Source organism: Camelus dromedarius, chromosome 16 (genome assembly GCF_036321535.1).
Source record: "Camelus dromedarius isolate mCamDro1 chromosome 16, mCamDro1.pat, whole genome shotgun sequence".
NCBI lineage: Eukaryota > Metazoa > Chordata > Mammalia > Artiodactyla > Camelidae > Camelus > Camelus dromedarius.
This window is the reverse complement of record NC_087451.1, coordinates 19,852,876-19,869,440: the sequence shown is the minus strand read 5'-3', so window position 1 is coordinate 19,869,440 and position 16,565 is coordinate 19,852,876. Positions and strand designations below refer to the sequence as shown.

General features: G+C 47.7%; 1 protein-coding gene across 6 annotated transcripts in view; it reads right to left on the bottom strand.

The window, feature by feature from the left end:
* Positions 1–3,516: 3,516 nt before the first annotated feature.
* The window catches only part of NDEL1 (nudE neurodevelopment protein 1 like 1), a 46,038-nt gene continuing 32,989 nt past the window's right edge, over positions 3,517–16,565 (bottom strand). For 2 of the 6 annotated variants that reach the window (XM_031467653.2, XM_031467652.2), the window contains exons 8-9: positions 12,837–12,988; positions 3,517–6,511 (exon numbers count right to left, since the gene is read on the bottom strand). In XM_031467653.2, coding sequence (XP_031323513.1) covers positions 6,418–6,511; positions 12,837–12,988 — 246 coding nt within the window. In that variant the 3' untranslated portion in view covers positions 3,517–6,417. Of the gene's footprint in view, positions 6,512–9,837; positions 9,915–12,836; positions 12,989–16,565 lie in introns of all 6 variants that reach the window. The other 4 variants (XM_064495249.1, XM_031467656.2, XM_064495247.1 and 1 more) reach the window with 3 other exon arrangements.

Sequence of the window (16,565 nt, the reverse complement as noted above, 5' to 3'; positions counted from 1 at the left end):
CCTTCAGGAATGTTGCCGATGTTGCTATAACAACCAGGTCTGTATCAAGACTGGGGAAGAAAAGAGCTGACAGTTGTCAGACTCAAGGAACCACACCACTTCCTGCCCTACTCCCTTAGAAAAAAAAAAAATCCAGTCACAACAGGCCGTAGGTTGGAGTCTAGGAGGTGGAGAGGATGGCTCCCCTCCGCCTCGTTCAGGCAGGTCTGAGCGAAGCCTGTGGCTGAGACCAGAGGGGAGTCCCCATCCATAAGGGCTGCCCAGTCACTCCGGAAGGGACAGCACCTGCACCAAGAGCTTTCCCAAGCCCTGAGCGTTTGCTAGGATGCTGTGTCCCGGGCCAGCTGTCAGGACCGGCCAGGCAGTCCACTTCCTCGTGTAGCCACCTGTCGTTTGGGAATCTAGCAAATTATGTGAAGTGTCTCATACAATTCTTGTCAGAAATCTCATGAAACTACGGGTAAGGGTATGCCGACGCGATGATGCCAGTTTCCAAGGACGATGCTACCTGTCCCTGCAGGGCCTGTGCACCATATGCAGAAAGTGTGACCACCCTTCAACCCTTACCGAAACCACAAATTCGGTTGTGACTCATCACAGCAGTGAGGTCTGTTTATTTTTTCAAAGTAACCCAATAATGGACTCCATCCCCACTAACTGGATGTCATGAAGCCTTATTCAAGATGTAACGTGACATAATCAGACTATTAAACACCAGGTCTGACTGACACCCAAGCAGAGCACTGCCTCCTTCAAAGGACCACACCGCACAGAGGCTAAGATGCCCCTGTTCTCAAGTGTAAACGCGTGTGCCTCACAATCACCGTCGGGAGGTGGCAGCTGTGATGTGGTCCTCACTGCCTGACTACTGGTAAGGGCAGCAGAGCCCAGCGTCAGAGCCTGTAGAATGGGTACCAGCAGCTTAGAAGGAATTCCGGAGCCAACCGCGGAACATGCGTTTCAGACGTGCCGCATCGCCCGTGCTCAGCGCGGCGCAGGGGGCAACGTGGGGAAACACGGACAAGGACCGCTCTGGGTCAAAGCACGGTTCAGAATGTCAAAATCACAACGTGAAGTTTCAGGACTCTCTCACACTCCTTTTTGTATATAAATTAAGTGTGATATGAAATTGTATAAAGAAGCCTAGAAGAACTCATAAAGTCTTAAATAAGCGTTCTCATCGTTCTAATTGGCACGTTTTTAATGGTTTACACCATTAAAGGTGTGTTTAATAATTGCTGGTGTTTAAGATTCTAGGAAGTACAGTACTCGCCTCACTAGGCCAGTGCTGGGATGGAATCGGGGGGAGTCTGCATTTCTTAATTCCCCCAAGGATGACTCGGCTCGGTCACCTAGCAGGGCAGGGAGCCCTGCTTCGTGCTACTGTCCCATCCCGCCACCAGCAGACCTTACATCAGTGCTGCCGGGGCTGTGAGTTCCACCTCCGTGGGGCAGCATCCCCAAAGTGAAGCATGCTTTATCACACTGTTACTACATTGCTTATCACACTTAGACTGATTCAAGACTGACAGAGGATACTTCAGTGACACCAGTATGTGTAACTGTACCTAGTCCCCTAAATTCTAGGTGACGGTAGGATTTGCTGGTGGGTGTTGGGGGGGGGGCAGTTAAAACAATCACTTTTTCTTTTTAAACCAAAAACCAGTTTTTCACAGCTCCATCTACTGACAGGGAACAGGGCTGTGAGCCTCACACAGGGATAACCGTTTATCCACATGTGTCCCAGAAAACCTCTGGCCAAGTCCTGCCAGCCCAGCCCCTCATCCCGGGCCTCTCCCGGCAAATCATGACCCAGGCAGGATCTCTATTTTTAAACTGGGGCACCAAACTTGATACCTGGTTAGAAAACACCCCACAGGTAAACAAGTGAAACTTCTGCTCAGCTTCCCTTGGTGAAGACTTTGGAGCTGGCAGGGAATGCTAACAACTCCTGCGGGTAGAGACGGACAGCATGATAAAACAAGACTCCACATCATAGCCTCACGGGGTACAAGCCCCGCCCGGTCCCCCCGCACCAGCTCTGTAAGCTTAGCTCTATTTTCAAACTTGCCTCTTCACGTGCGCTATCTTATAAAGGACGTATGTCACGCAAATATTTACTGGAGATGATTGTTTTTCATTAAAGTTTAAAAAGGGCTACTGTATTCCCATGTATCATATTTTTAACAGTCATGGGACCAGTTTTTAAGTAAGATGCTCTAAGTCATAGGAAGATGATTTACAAAGATGCCTTCTGCCCCTAGTCCCACTTTTAGGAAAGACTCAAATAATACAGCTGTATTTTTAAGGCAGCTAATGTTCTCAATTTGTTTCAACCTTTGGGGCAAATAAAGAGAAAAACAACCTGTGAAGTAAAAGTCAGAATGTAGAAAAGGCTTATCTTAGCACTTTCTAGGCAAACCGTGCAAACAATTGACAGCCTGGACCCCTCCTTCCTTCAGGCCTTGTTCCCACCAGAGGCTCGGCCGGCTCTTCTCAGTTGCAGCCAAGCAGGAGGCATCTGGCTGCTCCCTAAAGCCACTGCTCCACCCCAAGTCACATTCCCTTCCCCAGAGGTGCCAGCTTCCACCTGGGCTCTCAGGAGATGCTAACGGCGTATCCAGGACAGCTTCGGAGAGAAGCAGAGTCAATACACTGACCAGGCACAGCGCTGGACAAGCCACAGTCCTCCTGCTGCAAAGGCTGTGCCGCCCGCACCCTCACCACTTCCCATCGTTCAAAATCAGCTCACCTCCTGAGGCACGAGACAGAGGCAAGGCCGGCGAGGCCTGGAGTTTGGGAAGGTGGTGAGGACAGCAGAAAATAACACTGAGCTCCTTTCCTAACCTGGCTTTTCCACGAACCAGCCGTGTGAGCTCCCGCCAGGCACCTAGACTCCGGGCCCACATTCCCCTCGGCTAACCGCGGCAAAACCAGCCCACCCCACTCTCAGGTCAAGGTCACCTCACCTAGTCCTCTCATGCCTCACTTGTGGTTCAACATCCCCGCTGTGGCTTCTGGCTCTTCCTGGGGGCGGGGGGGCACAGCTTCTGGCCACTCGGCTGACAGCAAGTGGAGCACTGGCTCCTTCTTACTTACGCAGGACCTTGCAGGAGCAAGGGATGGGAAGGGTGGTGAGATGAAAACACCTGGAGACAAGCTGTCCTTCGCCACATGGAAGATCAGCCCCCTCCACGCAGGGGAGACCACTATATGGACCCAGCTTGGGGATGGCTCATGCCTGAAGGTTTCAGTGAGAGCCGGGCAAACCTGGCAGTCGGGCAGCCTGTGGACAGGAACCCACTCAGAGGCAGGTGGCTAAGGGAGGATCTTTAGCTGGACAGGCAAACTGTACACATTACCTGTCAAGCCAGGTAGCAAACGGTCTATCTGCACAAGGACAAAGCAGCGTCTTAAACCAGATACAGACGGTCACCGACTTAACAATGGTTTGACTTACGGTTTTTTTGACTTTACCGTGGTGCAAAAGTGATACACATTCAATAGAAACGATACTTTGAATTTTAAGTTTTAATCTTTTCCCAGGCTAGCAATAGGCGGTAGTACAGTCCCCCTCAGTGCTGGGCAGGGCAGCTCCGGGTCAGCCACGCGACTACTGACAGCCGTTCTGCACCCAGATGACCATTCCGCTCTCCACTTTCAGTCCAGTATTCAATCCACTACATGAGACAATCAACACTTTTTTTTTATCAAACACGCTTTGGTGTGAGATGATTTTGCCCAACTGTAGACAAATGGAAGCATTCCCAGCACGTTTAAGGTAGACAAGGCTAAGCTGTGATGTTCAACAGGTTAGGTGTAACAAACTCATTTTCAATTTAAGGTATTTGCAATTTACAATGAATGAGTTTATCAGGACGTAATCCCATAGTAAGCAAGGGAAGCTCTGTAATCCACACAGAAAGCTCAGAGAGGCCGGAAGGAGTCAACCAGCTTCCTCACAGGGTCTGCTGCAGCTATAAAAAAAACAAAAATACATGGGCGTCTCCTCCCCAGAGTAAACCCAGCAGCAGACTGCTGCACTTTCACGGACCTGGCCCGGCTCTCCTGGACCCAGAGCAGTCGGGACAGCCAGTGAATAACACGTGGGGCCCTGGATGCAGGGACCCCTCTCCCACTGGGAAGCCACGGACAGGGATTCAAGCTCCAGAACTCATCCTCGCTGTAACTAGAGGAGCTCGGTTTGCTACGTTTTTGATTTGGGGTTCCTGCATAAACAAAGAGGTCTGCTGAAAGCTGAAAGCCCTGATCTAATCCAGTCCTTCACCGCTGGCTGGGAAAGCAGCTGAGGGACGCTGCCCATCAGTACGACACCTGGAGTTTTCAGCTGCTCAGCCAGCACAACTGGGGCACACACACCACTGCAAGCGACTCTCACGAGTCAGCTTATGGCAAAGTCTCCAGGAACAACTAACAAAGATGTTCCTGCACATGTATTAACTGACAAGAAAACCTTTTCAATGTATCCTACTTCATGTTTCTTACTCACTTAGGAACTGGAGTCACTTTTCATTTACATATAGTTTTAAAACTATAAACTACTTCGTTTATGCTTTGTTATAAGCAATGTTCAGAATCTGACACATTCATAGAGACCCCTAGTTTACTTGTTCCCCCAGCCCAGTCACCCTGGGTCTTGCTACGCAACATCCAGCACCTTCCTAGCATCAACCTGAGGGATAAGGAGAGAAGCCCAGGACCGAGGAACCCCTAATCCCTGAGCCCCAGCACGTGTCATGAAAAGCAGCCCCGCTGGAGGACCAGCTCCCAGACCCACCACAGTCACCCTGTGACTTGGCAAGCTGCCTCCCTCGAGTCCAGGTCCCTCCTCTTAGATTTCTGCATTGGGCTGGGGCCATTCTCGGGCTGCTCCTGGAAATCACAGCAGAAATCAGCACCAAGAGAAACAAATAAGCTACAAGAATGTACCATACAACACAGGGAATACAGCCAGTATTTTGTGGTAACTGTTAATGGAAAATAACCTTTAAAAACTGTGAGTCACTATATTGTGTACCTATAAGTTATGTACTATTGTACAAAAAAATAAATAAATACAAACGATCAGCATGAGAATGCCCGCTGGTACCCTGGGTATCGCCTAAGGCCACCTGACTCTCCTCTGCCCTGCTCCACAGCTGCCGTCCATCCATCCACATGTCCCACATCAGAGCAGAAGTGACATCCGAACCCGGCTTTGCAACTCCAGCTCTTCTCTCACAGGATGGCAGAGACCCAATAAAGCAACCTCAATCCTTTTTTTTTTTTTTCTGTGAAATTTATTGTTTCCACATTAAAAGATTTTTTTGAGGGGAAGTATTTTTTTAACCACATGATGACCCTATACAGCTGCCCAGAGGAGGGCACCATCGTAAGTCATTAACATGCCACGTGAGTTCTGAATAAATAAAAGCTACAAAGCCCAAGTTATATACAAATACCTCAGGCGATAATGTTTACAAACCTATGTACAATAAAACAAATGTAAACAGTAAACGCAGCATGAGTAATCGAAGGATGCACAGGGCCAACCACTTCCAGTCTGCCCACCCCCAGGAGCCACAAGAGCCGCCCCTGGAACCAGGCCGCTCAACCCTTCCTGACGCAACGGGACAGGCCCTCAGAAGACAAAACGAGATGCTCTGAAGATGTCATTGAACTGAAGGACCAGAGAGCCGGCGAGGCGGCTGCCACCACCCCAACCCCAAGTCTGAGGCACATGAGGAAGTAGAGATAGCAGGGACACGGCCCCGTGTGCCCCGGTCCCGGAAGCTCCTGCTCTCTGGGGCTCAGACAGGCATCTTGCTGCTCTGGGAGGCAAGTCTATGGAATGATAACCGCTAAAGTAAAATCAGAAGGTGCAGAAAATGTTCCCTAATTCAGTGACCTTCTTGACTCTGCCAGTAACAGACCCAAACTGTGAGTGGTAGAGGAGGGGGACACATGATCATGAGCACTGGAGATGCCTGGGTGGGGGCTCAGGGGGAGGGCACATGTCGACCTGATTTGGGGGAGAGCTGCTAGAAGATCTGCAATGTCCTAAACACAACTACTCCTATCCGCACAGCGGGGCGGGGCTATGAGGCGTGATGAATGGGTACTTCTGCATCCAGTGACCAAGTAATACACGTACGTATCACCTCGTGACCCACAAAAGTGCAATCATGTGAAACCAACGGCACTACGGCGAGAAGAGAAAATAGCCAGTATTGATATCGCGCAGAGTCCTGGGGCTGGGCGGGGCCCAGCAGCCGCCACTGCATGCAGCCTGCCCTCTGCCGGCCGCGAGGAGGCGGGCGGAGGGGCACGAGCCGGGCCCAGGCACCGGGGGGTGAGGCGTGGGTGTGTCCTGGGCAGCTGGAGGAGGGCGGGAGCCCCCACCTGGAGGCCGGGCACTCACACACTGAGAGGCAGCATACCCGGGGCCGACGACGGGCGCGAGGAGCCCAGACCAGGAGGAGGAGGAGCCGGGTCAAAGCCGTTTACTGCCCTGTGGGGTGACCAGAGCAGAGAAGGGGAGGGTAGGGGAAGAGAAAGAGAGACTGTCATTTAAAATCACTTGACACACAGAGAAATTCTTCTGCTCTCTAACACTATTTCCCAGCCCAGAGCAGAACCCTGACCGCCAAAGCAGCAGCCGGCTAGAGGCCTGAGGACTGCGTGCGTGTGGGAGAGGAGACCGTGCGCTCCCTTCTCGGCAACTTCATCACACCGGCGTGGAGGCCAACAGCGCTCGTCTGAGTGTCTGCCAACAGGGAGCGAGCCAAATAAATACGGGCATGACCAAACAGTGAAATATTATGTGACCATTCAAACACATTCCACGGAGTTCTTTGGTAGCATGGAAAATATTCAGACTGTGATCAATGCTAGGTAGAAAAAGCAGCAAGTAACCGAAGTAGGTTTAATGACATGAAGAAAAAAGGTAAGGAGCATATATTCGAGACTCTTACCTATAACTAGACATTACTATCTACGTAGCTAAATCTAGAATGTGCGGGAACACAGACAGGCAGACGGACACACACACACACAATCACATACATTATAGAAAGAAAATTTAACAATAGTTACTTTTCTTCCCTTTGAGTTGTGGGTAAATTTTATCTACTAATTTATATTTCTTAATTTTATTCCAAATTTCCTACAATGTACATGAGTATCTTAATAAGGGGGAGAAAAATAACCTTTTTAAATTGTTCAGCAAGCAAAGCCAGATGGGGAGGCTTCTCGCAGACTTGTGAGACACCAGCCCCATCCAGCACAAGAGCCTGCAGCCAGGCCCCCAGCACCCGGGCGGAGAGCAGCACCCCGCCCCAGCCACCAGGCAGCACAGCCACAGGAAGCAGTGAGGGGGTGAGCGCAAGGCCTGGAGCCTCTCTCAGGAGCCACTGCAGCCCTACCATACTGAAAACGTCCCTAGGAAAATGTGTCCCACTAAAATCTGGGAGATGCAGCCAACGGCCCTACACACACCCACCAGTGTCCCCACCAGCCTACTCATCAGAGGGGCCCAGGAAGCTGAATATAGACTCGTGGAGAGAGGTTCTCTTAAAAAAAAAAAAAAAAAAAAAAAAAAAGGCAGACACATTCCCCATCAAGCTGACGGCTTCCCACACTGACGAGGAGAGGGTAACCTCACAGAGAAACAGGCACACAAAGAGACCTGACAAGTGGCCGGTGACTACTGTGATGAAACAGAGTTAACATCTGAAGAAGCTAAGCTCAGAGAATGGGTTTGGGGTTGGAAATCAAGCTACCCACAAAGGCCAAGAGCGACAGGCAGGGCTCTGACAAATGCAGCGTCTCCCTGTTGGACATTCTCCCACCGCAGTGATGCACAAGCAGGACTTTCCCTTTTCTCTTTGGAGGTCTGACATTGAGCCTCATCACATTTGAAAGCTTTAAATCATCCTCCCCGTCCTGCCAGTGCTATGGGCCTGTGCCTCTTCTGCGGGCAGGGGCCACACCCTATATGCCACTGGAGCCCCCGCATAATAAGTCCATCTGTCATCTGGCTGGCTGGTCCCAGAGCCCCGATCCTGCTCCTCCTAGAACCTCAGGGAGAACTAGGCAGGCCTCACAAAGAGCTTCAGCTGGAAACGTGAACACCAGATTACCAGCCTCACAGAGCAGGGCAGCAGGCAGCACAAGTTGTAACTACAGACCGTCCCCGAAACTCAGCAGAAAGGGAGCACTGCTGAGTGCCAAGAACTTGGCACACGTTCCAAGGGGCGTGCAAAAGGAGCAAACGTGAGGATGGCTCCATAGGCAAGGCTTAGGGCTGAGATTCCCGAATTTTCAAGCTTAGATGGACGTTTAAGGAGTGCCAAGTTCCTCCTCATCGTTACGACACTAAGGAAACAAAAGCAAGAGAAGGTCCCGCCATTCACCTGAGCTCACCCCATGAGCCTGTCAATGGGGAAGCCGGGCCCACAACTGCCCCCAGATGCCCAGGCCATTATCCTCCCCGTCTTCTCCTGCCCAAGGACACCTGACAGGCTCCAGTGAGCAACCACTCTGGTGCTCGCAACGCAAGTCAGCTCTAATGGGGAAAATAAGCAGTGCAATCCAGAACACAAAGGGAAAGAAGAAACCAGGTAAGTAAGTTCTCTGTGTGGATGGAAATGGAATTCTTGATGTGAAAGCTGGGTGGAGGAGAGAGAAAACAATCCAGCGGGTGTCACCTAGCACCTCTCTCTGAGCCAAGAAGTAGGAAGTAAAGGACCAGGAGGAAGGAGGAAGCTGACCCCACAGGTCAGCTGTCAGTGTGGGGAGGCCCCTCCCAGGCCTGCAAAGCTGCGCAAGGAGGGAAGGTTTCCAAGGGAAGAAACACCTCCATACTCAGCTCATCTGGTTTCAGGGAGCAGCAAAAGAGCCAAACGGAAATGCCCCAGTGGACAACACAGGACCGAGAGGAGAAAGAACGGGCCAGGGTGGAGATACAGACCTGGGAACCACCTAGGTAAAAAAGGTTCCAGAAGCCATGAAGTTTCATGATCTTACCACCAAAATTTAGTTAAGGAGTCTGAAAGACAGAGACTCCAGCTCAGACAAGGAACTAAGTCAGCTGTAAATGGCAAAAAGCAAAGTGAGAGAGGGGAAGAACCAACGCACGTTTAGGAGCCGGTCAGGCAACAGAGATAAAGCTTGGGGACGGACTGAATCTGACAAAGCAGCAAGGACAGGGACACCCGGGAGGGCAGTAAAGAAAAGGAGGAGTGGGCTAGAGCTAACTCAGGAGAGCAGGCACACTCCGGACCCCAGTCCCCCTGGTCAGATGCATGAACGGAAGCTCGGCGCAGCTCGTCCTCAGCCCGGGCTCTGCACACTGAAACGTGCGCTCCCCGGAAGTAAGGCGGACCTTATGCCCCTGCCCCCTACAACCACCCCAGTGTGCTGTGGGGAGACAAGCCTGAGGGTGGGAAGAGAGCCCCACAGCAAGAGTCCATTATCATTAGCGCCGCTTCAAGAGAGGGGACACTGGGAAACTGAAGAACGCCAGGCCCATGGAGGCAGTCAGGTGTGGTCCCAGGGCTGGCAGTGACCCCTGACCCCGCCCCCCGGACTGTGGCGTCACCCCAACAGTGCCCTCCCAGTGTCGGGAAGACCACTGAGCCTGCTCCTCACAACCACCAGGCCCATTACTACTAGATCGCTTTTGTTTTGCACCAGCTGAACCAATAATGGTTTACAGTCCAACCCAACAGGAACTGGACAGCTCACTCACGGGCTGCAAGCTGATTAAAGCAGAGTCAGCCCCATGCAGTTAGTAAAAACCAGTTTGTCAGTGTTAATGTGTCTTCCACCACGCACCATGATTAAGAATAAAAGAGCACAGCAAACAAGTTCAGTTACCCATGAACAACGTGGGAAATATGACTTTTTCTTGCCTAATAAAAAAAAAAAAAGGAAAAAACATTAAACAGTGATAATGCAAATACTATTTTCACACCATGCCCTAAAATTAGTTTATACTCCCCTACACACAGCCCAAAAGCAAGCAGACTGGCTTACAAAATTAGGGCAAATGACACAGGAAACTAAATAAAAGTTATGGGGGGAAGAGAACGTTTTGAGAACTCAAGTGGCTGCACTACGTGTGAGCTGTTATCTCTGGGGAGGAGAGACATGAAGGCTGAGCAGGGGCTGGAGGAAACGGAGCAACAGCTGGGAAGCAGGCCCAGCATCCCACACTTCAGCAACCGGTGAAGTGATCACCACGAGATAAAACCCTGATTCCAAGAAGCCCTCACATAACCAGAACTTATAAAATACTTTCAAATCCCACAGAGCAACATACAACAATTAGGATTTATGTCTCTGTGGCTATTCTGAGGGAGGCAGGGGTCAGTGTGCACACACACACGCACACACGCGCTGACAACTCTGACGACCTCTCCCCACCATGCTCCTGCAGGTTTCTAGAGGCACTGGGAAAAGCACCGAAACCGCCACAGACTCCTCGGCGGCGGGTTCAGGGCAGGCAGGCTCTAGAGCCAGAGGGTTTTTCTAAATGGAAAGCTTTTTCTCATACTGAGACTACAAGATACACTTTGACGCTTCTGGAAGAACTGGCATTTCTTCTTTTAACCTGCCAGGTTTAATAATGGAGCTGGGAGCTGGGACATTTCCCTCCCTCCCTCTGCAGCAGGTACATCCCATCATGGTTTTCATCTAGCCACTAGGTCAGCAGGAAGAAAGGCCAGAGGGAAGAGGCCAGGCGGGCCAGAAGGAAGCCAGAATCAAAGCAAAGCAGCAAGGAAGTAGGAGCAACGGCAAAACCCACAGGAGCCACCCTCAGGCACACGGCAACGAGACAAACGTAACTCAAGCAGTAACAGGTTAATACGCGAGTGCGCGTATATAATCCATTTACATACAAATTAAATACTTGAGAAAAGGGCAGCCCACAAAAAACATATTTAGCTCTTAACAGAAACAGTACAATTAAAAATGTGCACTACTTAAACCAAAACTAAATATCAGCTGTAACTGCTTCTATCAAGAAGCGTATTTCCAGACTCAGTTCAGGACATGAAGCCTGGATGCTCCCCAGAGGACAGGGGCCCCGGCAGTTACAGCAAATCCTCCGCATCTGCCTAAGACTGACTGGGCTCATCTCTGGGCGATCACAGCCCTGGTGCTCTGCATCAGGGTTGACTGGAAGCCAGTCTCTGAGGAAGACAGGACAGCAAGCCTGAACTAATGTTATCCCTCCACCATGACTGTTTTAAGGACTTTTTTTTTTGCAAAGGCATCTGCCCCACCAATCCATTCACGGTTTGCCTGTTCTCACGTCATAAGGTGCCCAATAAAAGACTAATAACTACTCTGTTGGAGGGAATTAAAAGTTGCAAGCAAAAATAATTAGATACTACTTCCAACCCTCATGAAGACTAGCCTTAAACTGTCCGTGTATTGGTTGGGGAAATGGTATCTCTCTGTAAAAATACCTATCTACTTACTCCACTTACCATCGTGGTATAAAAACAACCCCCTCAAGGTTGCCCGAAGCTCCTAAGCCTGCGGAATACTCCTTTCATTCTCACAGCCACTGAGGAGCCCCAACGGTTAGAATAAAATTCTGGTTTATATATTGATATTCTACAACATGCTTTCAAAAATGAAATGTGCATGAAGTCTTGATTTATGTATCAGTTTAGAATGTGCTCCTTAATGATGTATACTTTGAGGTAGAATTTTAAGGGAGACAGAGAAACCACTCCACTTGCATAAGGATGAACAACAGAAACCTTTTCAGAGTGGACTGTGTACCAAATCAGGCACATAAATGTACCAAGTCCCCCACAAATGCACCAGTCATTGAGGAAAGCAGAAGAGACAAGCTCCTTCAAGAAATTGTGAACATCTCTATATTCCTTTCGCAGACTCAAAGCAGAGACAGCGGCAAGGGATCACGGTGTCACGGCTGCTGCTCCACTAACAGCTACCTGAAGTCACGTGGTCAGCATCCCAGCGCACAGGTCCTGTTACCTACATTAAGGCACACTCGTACAAGAGTGTAACTAGGAAGCTTTTTTTTTCAATTGAGGTGGAACAATATGAACTGACACAGAAAGATACTAGCAATACACTCACAATGGGTGTGTTGCAGCACAGTATTTAAAGCATCCCATAAGTTTATTAAAGTATATGGTAGATGCATAAAATATGACTTGTCCCAACTAGGAACAACTGTAAGGTTGCAAAAATAGTGTGAAAACAGAAAACATTCACTTCTTACTTTATATACTCTGTACCAACTGAAATATTTTTTGCATTAATAAAGGATGTACCACGGCTGTAATCTTATGACAATTTTTTTAAATTCTCAATTGCCAAAAAAAACCTTCATATCATACAAAACTTGTGTCTTCTAAACTGTATTTGACCCAGTGGTCCTATATTTTTCTACAATCTCCAGGCAGAGGTCTGGGGAAGAGCCTACATACACGTGATCATCGTGTTCTCTTCTACCCTTAGCAAACATTCACCAAGAAAGTCTACTAGCCTGCAAGCACCGTGAGCCCAAGGACTGTACCACAGTCATCTTTAACCCCCGGGGCCTAGCACAGCTGCCTTTCAAGACTCTGCTTCCCAGGACAGATGCTTCAGAGTCAGGGCGCCCGGAGTAACAGACTCCACGGGGACTAGCAGACAACAACAGATTTCCCATCCCCAGAGAGCTGAATGATAACGCCTCAGGTGGGTTTATCACACTGAGTTGATATTTTCAAAGCTCAATAAGCTCACTTAATAATGTGCAACTTTACTGCCCAAAAAAAACTAAACTCAGAACTTTCAAGACTTACCCTTTGTCGAAGAAAGATGTGTGCCCTGATCGAGAGAACTTCGTGCTGTTGCTATTCATCACCCCACAGTTAACGTTCCCTGAAATATAGGATTTTCGTGATGCTTGGTCCTTTGCAAAATTCCTGCAAGCTGCTAATTTGGATTCTAAAGCCTATGAAAGGAAGAAGGAATGATTTGGTTGTCAAAACAGTAGCTGCACATAAAAATTTGCATTTCAAACCATTTCTATTTCAAGACTCAAACCTTATTCTCTTGGCTGATAATGGTGGCAATTTAAGCCGTATCAATCACCTAATAGAAAGAGGCAATATATATGCTGGCTCCCTTTCTAATGAGCTCAGAACACTTATTTCTCTCAGTATTACTGACGGATACAGACAGGACCCTCACTGTACAACTAAGGAAAAGGGGGCACAGTAGCCAGAAGCGGATCCCGGGTCTCTCAGCCCCATCCACTGCTTCTTTCTGAGTTGGGGGCTGTTTGTCTGTTGGCTAGTTGGAGGGTGTGTGTGTGTCTGGGGAGTGAGCATTATAAAGAATGCAAAAGCACCTGTAAAATAGTTGAGGATTTTTTTTAAAGCAGCCAATTTTTTCTTCAGGGCTTCAGGTTGGTTGTTTCACTGTATCAGGGTGGGTAAGCGCACTTACAACACCTCACATGAAGTGAAATGCTACTGCATTTCTGACAGCACGCTGTAAAAATCCAATACCCTTTGTCTATAATTAAATAATTCGCCTGATAACGACACCAGCCCTTTAGCATGTACCTCCAGAGTGCCTGCTCAGCACCTGTCACAACACCTGGCCTGTGCCAGGCTCTACAGACCGCTGGCATGAAGAGAACAGAAGTTTCCCACTGAGTTCCAACAAACACAAGTATCACCAACACCCCCCACCCTTCCCACACATTTTACCAAGTCAAACCGTCTCCCAGAAAAAAAACGGAGGGGATATAATCCATGGCCCAGAAAAAAAGACAAAAAACAGTCCACTCCTATTATCCATGACGCTAAGGGATTGGGGAATACATAGACAAATCCACAGATAATATATTCCACGCTGAGAATCCTCCCCCCACAATTTCAATAAGAGCTGTTAAGAAACAGCAACAAAAAGAGACGGAAACTTCTCTTCTCCTTTCTTAGCAGCACCAGTAAAACAACAACAGAAAGAAGGAAGAGAGGTAGTGACCTCGTAGGATAAGCTCTTAATAAGCCTTTCGTCAGCATCTTACTACAGAGACACATACTCAGTAAAAACTGAGAGCCATTAACTTCCTATATTCAAGACACTCATTCATTCATTCAGATATTTGCTGAGAATCCATCATGTAACAGGACAGGCTGTGTCTGACGCATCAGTGAGACAACCAAGTGCAAGTACCGGGCCTGGCACTCAAGAAGCACAGTCTAGAAATCAAGATTTGGACGATATTCACACCGAGGAGGAGGCGACACCACGGTTGTGAAGATGATGACCAGAAAATCAAGGACAGAACTCTAAGTAAAGTCAACACCGGGAGGGTGGGCAGACGAAGACCCAACAAGGTGACAAAGAGGAATGGACAGGAAGGCGAGCAGCAGACGTGACACAGAATCAGAAAAGCAGAGGGAAGACAGCATCTCAAACAGACAAAAAACAGGTCCGTGTTGGATGTTTCAAGTAAAATTAGGACAGAACAGCACCCGCTGGATTTGACAGCACTGAGATCAGCAATGAGCAATTCTGGTGGAGTGAGCAGGGAACAGAGCCCAGACTAGGGTATCTGGGAGTGCGCATGCCATCAGAAATGCTAACGATCAATGGAGCCGTGCTGTCAAAAGCCTGGCTGCGAAGGGAAGAGAGAAATAGAAAGACAGCTAGAGACATGACATAAAAGGAAGGAACAGCTGCTTTTATTTTTGCTTTTAAGATTTTAAAACTGTGTAATATCCAATACATAAATATTACAAAGTATATACATATATAACACATAATGTTTACATAAACCTTGTATATATATTAAAATACACAGTAAAAGGCTGAAGGTACAGGAGACAAAGATGAGAAGGCTGGAAGGAATGAGACCCAAAGCCCAGAGGGACAATTAGCCATGGGAAGGAATGGGATACTTTCACCGCTGAGATTAAAAAGTAAAAACAGCTATAAACAGAGAAAAATAAAAGACGGTTTTAAGAGAGGAGAACAAAGTTTAAATATATGGCCTTGATTTCTCAGTGGAAAAGGATGCAAGAGTGGGGATGCCAGCCTCCAGGTGAAGTCAGTGGACAGAGTACTGCAAAGAAGTAGGAAATGAGATATTCGTTCAAGTATGCAGGGACTGGTGGGTAACAGACAACCAAAATTCTAATGACACACAAAAAAACAAACTGTCAGCTGAATGGATAAACACTGCAAGGATTCTAAGTTCAACTTCCATGCACCATTTCTGAAGCAAACTAAAGCAAAACAGGGAACAAAGAAAGATGACAACATGGAGTCCAGAGACAGGCAGAACTAACCCAGGAGTATAACAAAGACAAATTCAAAGGTGACAGCGGTACAGCAGCCCTAGACACACGGCCAGAGATTCAGCAAAGAGTGTAAATAAGAAGCTGGAAGACAGGAGATACAGGAAAGAAGGTGGATGTTTCTCCTGTCCATAAGGGAAAAAAGGTAACTAGAAAAACTAAGAAAAAGAAAAAGGTGTGTAAGTCAGCTATGATACAAATATGAACAAAACCTGGTATGCTTCTGAGCAAGTAAAGAATAAAACACTTGAAACACCTGTTCAGAGGCACAAATAAAATGGCCTGGAGCCCAGCTCCTCCTGTGATTATGCAGTAAATAATATGCACATGGGCAGAATTTTGTAGTTGCTGTTGATTTTCAATTTTCAGAACCAACCAACAGAGTTCAAGAAAGAACAGAGACACACACACACACAACAGGGAACTGAGATACAGTATAACAAACTCAGAAACAGAGATTTAAGCATATTATTTAAAGTTATAAAAATAATCAACAAAAGAACAAAAAATTAAAAATTGGGAGGATATGAGTTAAATTCTCATCTTTTTGCTTAAAGTTGGTAAGATATGGAAAAACAACCACAGCATTTCAAGTTACAGGTTACAACAAGCAGGTTAAACTATTACAACAATTCTTGTAACAAAGAGGTTAAAAAAAGATTGTTGGAGTGAGGGAAAATTACTCTATGCACTGTATGAACAACTTGTGCACGTTACCTTTTTTGGTTTTGTTTGTTTGGTTTTTTGTTTTGGGGGAGGTAATTAGGTATTTATTTCTTTTGATAAAGGTAATGGGGATTGAACCCAGGACCTTGTGCATGATAGATATGCACTCTACCACTTAGTAACCCTCTCCCACATCACTTTTTATAGCAACATTAAAATGCAAATTTAATCTGACGGTCAGGAAATAATTTTATGAGCCAGAGAAGGTAAACATAGGGCCTTGTAACTTGGCCTCTCATTTCTTCTTTATTATATAAAGTGTAACGCAATTGCAGCCCTTTTCAGAGTCACGCACAAAAAAACAAGTGAAGGGGCAGTGGATAGTGGGAAGTTTCAGGGGTAGATTATTGGAAAGAGAGGTAAACGTCACTGAAAGAAATAGGAAATGGAACTGACTACCCCTAGAAAGACTAACTTTATAGGGGCTTAAAAATCACAAGGTTATTTGTTTCCGGTGATACAGATGCAGGAAAGGAGAAGGCCAACTGTTTG